At 36.8% G+C, this 5,135-nt stretch overlaps 1 protein-coding gene across 1 annotated transcript in view; it reads right to left on the reverse strand.

Moving 5' to 3' along the window:
* The window catches only part of CPNE8 (copine VIII), a 384,959-nt gene that overhangs the window by 25,142 nt on the left and 354,682 nt on the right, over positions 1-5,135 (reverse strand). Inside the window, exons 17-18 of the mRNA XM_006865292.1 lie at positions 4,258-4,360; positions 2,732-2,789 (exon numbers count right to left, since the gene is read on the reverse strand). Of these exons, the coding sequence (XP_006865354.1) occupies positions 2,732-2,789; positions 4,258-4,360 (161 nt within the window). The remainder of the gene's footprint in view (positions 1-2,731; positions 2,790-4,257; positions 4,361-5,135) is intronic.

Raw genomic sequence — 5,135 nt, forward strand, 5'->3', positions numbered from 1 at the left:
TTACTATTGTAAAATAGACACTTGAGTGGGGTAGAAAGGAATGTCAGGAAATATGATTAAAGAAAGCTTGTAAACCTGTCTTCAGCCTATTGAAATAGGTTTCTTTCAGAGCGTGTGCAGTATATAGGACTTTAGGTGCAATACTGAGCCCCATCCAGAACCTTCTGAGGTAGGACATTCCCACTAGAAAGGACAAGCACATCAGCCTGGAACAGCTAGAGCAACAGAAGATACATCTTCAAAGAAAGATCATCAGGAAAAATCCAAAACAAAAATGGCAGTCTGATTGGCTACTATAAGAACAATAAAGTTGTTTGTCAGAGAGCTATCAAGGCAAGCAATCAAGTCCCTTCAGAACAAACCCCCATCCAAGACTGAAACTCAAAGGGAACACATGAGCAGGCATGTAAGCTTCCTGGCAATTGCATTGGTCTACTGGTGAGTAGAAGCAAAAGAAAGGCAGCAATGAAGAAATGGGCTAAGTTCAACCATGTTCCATAGACTTCGGTTGACCTAGAGATGAGAGAGAGAAGAGGAAAGGCTGGTTGGTCCGTGTGGTGAGACCTGAGGATTCCTGAGCCCATGAACTAGGACAAAGCCACAGAGGGCTAGAGCTGAGAGTGAAGTATCCAGCTGATATAAAGTGATGGGAAATGCACAAGAACGTCCAAACTTGAAGATAATACACATTTGGTTTAGCCTTGATGGCTTGATGATCAGAACTTGACTAGAGGAAGATAAAACAAAATTTGATAAAGGAAACAAGTGTAAATTGCTTCAAGTTGAGGAACTTGGCCTATACTTATGGATATTGTAGCTTAAAATACCAACTGGGCGGGGGGGAGAACTCTTCACATCAAGGATCAATGCTATCCCCTCTGTACACAGGGTTGATAGACACGGGCAATTTAGACACTGGCTACCTAAAATATTGAAAGACTATCTTCATCAAAAGGAGTTCTGAGAGCGTAGTGGTTACGTATTGGGCTGCTAACCTCAGGGTCATCAGTTTGAAACTACCAGCTATTCCGCAGGAGAAAGATGAGGCTTTCTGGTCCCGTAAAGATTTACAGCCTGTATAGGGTCGCTATGAGTCAGAATCGACTCCACGGCATATAACAACAACAACAACCTAAAATGGAGGGAGGAGGGCAATAAAGGTACAAAGTGACTGGTTTACAAATTTTCAAGAAAGAGTTTAGTTTAAGAGTGTGCGGGGGAAGGTAGAGCCCCCACTGAATAGTTTTCATCTTGTCTAGACGGGTCTGTTGAAAAGATTCTCGTGATTTAACAGTGAGAAATTGTTATCATGACTAATTGTGACTGTTACAATTGTAAATGTAGAAGCTTTGTAACAAAAACAGGGGAGTAATTAATCTCACAGTCTAGAAACAGAGGACCCTAGGACCATTAAGCAAGAAGAGCATGAACGTGATGTGGGACCCTATCCAGAGAAGCAGTGACACCTGAGATGGAGGCAGAGATGGGGACATGGAGAGAGGGAGCAGTTGAGGACTCTGGACTCATGGAGAGGGACTTGGTGCTGGTGGCCAGGAGGCAGGTTTGCAGAATGTGCCCTTTGGTTGTTTAAATTATTATATTCTCCTGAGTGTTTTTGCGTACATTCCCCCTGCCCCTCCCAAAAAAAACACCAAAAAACAAACATAGGGAATGGATGCAAATACTGTTGAATGATGATGCACTGAGGAGATTGTAACCACTGCAATGAAATGATGGTGTAAAGATGATATTCTCCCATGTAAACAGTTCACAATAAAAACAAGTCAATTTATATGACTAACACACATAATTTACAAGTTGTATTTTACTCTTTATGTCACTTTGTTTATATGATGTGTGTACTTAAAGTAGGGGTAGTGGATAATGAGCTGGGCTCATATATAGATACTAGTTACATAAATGTCTATTACTTACATGCTACATGAACAAGGCCTGAACCCAAACTGAAAACTGTGAAACATATTTATAGAAAATCCCATTAAATCTAAGATGGTCAGTTGCATTTTAATTTGATTTTGTTCTTTCATATGACGGAACTTAAATATTTAAAAGTATATATTTCTAAAACTAATGTCTATCAATTATCCAGCTTCTGAAAATCCATTAAATTAGGTTATCATAATTATTTTATCATATCTACTCACAACCAGATGGTTTATTAATTTAGTACTTATCCTTTAAGGTTTTTAGTGAGCTCAGAATGTGTTTTGTCCTGGGAACTAAAACTAAATTTATCATTCTATCAGTCTTATGAAAAATTATTTCGAGGTAGAAACCATCACTAATGAAGTGGATGTCTACATGCTGAATTGTTCACTAAACTGTAAAGGTAAAGTGCTATGTAGAAAACAATTTTCTGCCTTTGAGAAATATCACCAAGCAATTACTATATGATTGTATGTCCATGGACATTATAAACAGACCAAATACATACTTAGATCTTTATATGCTGAAAAGAAACCTAAGATCATGATTTTCTGTCGTTAAATGCTATCAAGCTGGTTTCAACTCATATTGACCTGTACAAGGTTTCTGAGGCTATAAATCTTTGTGGAAGCAGAAAGCCTCATCTTTCTCCTCTGGAGTTACTGGTGGGCTCAAACTGTTAACCATGTGGTTTGCAGGCCAGTGCTTATCCTATACAGCCACTATGCTCCCAAGACCATGATACATCAGGTTAAATAAATTCCCACCGACTACTAATACTCACCATCAAATTCCGCTGGCCCAACACCTACTATAATTATTGACATCGGAAGCTTTGAGGCCTTCAAAGAGAATGCATAATTAGGTCACAACATTTGGACAATGAAACATATAAAATTAAAGGCAGAAAAATAATTTCCCAAGTATTATTTAAACATTCCACAGATGTATATATTCAAAAAGTTTTAGACATATTTAAAGTATTTAACTGTAGGATAATACACTTGATTCCATTCTTATCCTTTCCAAACTCTCTACATACGCTAATCCAGAGAGCTATTCATCCAGAATGACCACCCTTGAGTAAGATAAAATAAAGACAAGCATCTGCTTTTATTTGTTATTCTCAGGCAAAATCTTACTATGGTGACTTTGGGTTATCTTCATTCTCTTTTCCACATTTCAATTGTTCAGTATTTTTTTCCCCCACATTTCACACACACACACAAAACCCTTTAAGTTACTAAAGGGGAGAGAAAGGTCAGATTTGTGAGTGGTATTCTATCCTACCTCATTTATACTAAAAATTAGGGAGAGCAATTTTCATAGTAAATGAGTATTAAAAATGATCATTACAGAAAGTTTTTCTTAATATTAATATTAATTTATGTATTAATTATCCATGATATTGCAAGAGAGACAAATAATTTACTTTAATAACCTATTTTTTCCACCATACATATATCACTTAACTTATATCATCACTTATAATAATAATTTGATGGTAAGAATGTCAGATGCAGCGACCACATGGTCATCTACAAAGTTCAGTGAATTACAAATAATTGTTCCTCAGTGCATGATGTCTTATTAATTGAAACAAAATTAAGTCCACATTTTAAAGTGGGTGTTATAACCAATGATCAGATCTTAAAGAACATAAAAATAAATTCAACCCAAGTTGTTGTTATTGTTAAGTGCTATTGAGTCAGTTCCGATTCATAACAACCCTGTATAGGAGCGATGGTTCAAACTCATCAGTTTCCAAGGAACAATTGATGAGTTTGAACCACCGACCTTGTGGTTCGAACTGATTTTATGGTTGATGCTTATGCTACAGCACCACACCAGGACTTCTCATCCCAAGTATATCTCATTAAAAAACATAAAAGAACAAACTTATCTTTCCCTCTTCTATATTATTTTTATAAGTATAAATCGATAGGACATTTTTCATCCCACATAGAATTATTTTTTTCTCACATCACACAGACCATTCTATGTTCTCTGTGCTATTAATAAATATAAGTGTCCAAAAAAGAAGACAATCAATGCTGTTTTGGGACACACAGGAGTCTTGTATGTACACGAAGGTGATGTTACCATTTTAAAATTATTTTAAAGAAGAATTCTGGTACAATAATCCACAGTACAGACATGTATGAATATCTGGATGAAGTTAAGCATGCTATCTGTTATACAACATGGACATTTTGTTTCATGTTAAGCTAATAAATCTGACTCTGTTCTCAATCTAAGCAGCACCATGAGGTCACTTAGACAGTTCAAAACTCAGTAACCCCTACTCACGTTAACGATGGACTCCTTCGTTTGAGCCATGTCTGAGATAACACCATCTGTTACAATCAGGAGCACAAAATACTGAGAGCCATCCTTTACTGAAGAAGCATATCTGAAAGGCAATGCAAAGTAAGGAATTACACAGAAAATGAAACTGTTCCTCTCTATATGATGGTTGCTTAAATACAATTTGGAACATCAGCAAACTTTTAGTCTCTAGAAAATATCTAAACATATGCTAGAAGCCTGTATCATGCAGACTCTTTATACATTTTTCTGAAACAGCACACTGACTGGCACTAACATATCTACAATTTTAGTACACCTGTACATAGAAATACCTGGATGCCTATGAAGTTCATTCACTAATAAAAGGTGAGTTGTATGAGAGTTTCTTTAGCACAGAGGAATGAACAGGAGTTTGGGCATAGACTTAACCTGGCTAAGTCATATATTGTTGTTGTTGTTAAATGCCGTCGAGTTGCTTCCAACCCATAGCATTCCTGTGTAGGATTTCCAAGGAGCAGTTGGTGAGCTTGAACTGCGGAGCTTGCAGTTCAAACAGCTTTGCTGCCTGGCACATTAATCCACAGCGGCACACCAGTCACATATTACACATGTAATATTCAGCAAATAAAATCCACAGAATTTTATTTTCTTTGCTTTAAAATACACATTCTTACAATTGAATGAATACAGAAATTGCATGCGTGATACTCAATGTACAACTGGTTTTCAAAAAGCTTGTGGAAATATGAAATACAAATTTGAAGGCCCTTAAATAATAAGGTTCACTCATCTGTCAGTTTGTCATACTGTGGTGGCTTGTGAGTTGCTGTGATTCTAGAAGCTATACCACTGGTATTTTAAAGACCAGCAGGGTCACC

This window comes from Chrysochloris asiatica, unplaced genomic scaffold (genome assembly GCF_000296735.1).
Source record: "Chrysochloris asiatica unplaced genomic scaffold, ChrAsi1.0 scaffold00077, whole genome shotgun sequence".
Taxonomy (NCBI): domain Eukaryota; kingdom Metazoa; phylum Chordata; class Mammalia; order Afrosoricida; family Chrysochloridae; genus Chrysochloris; species Chrysochloris asiatica.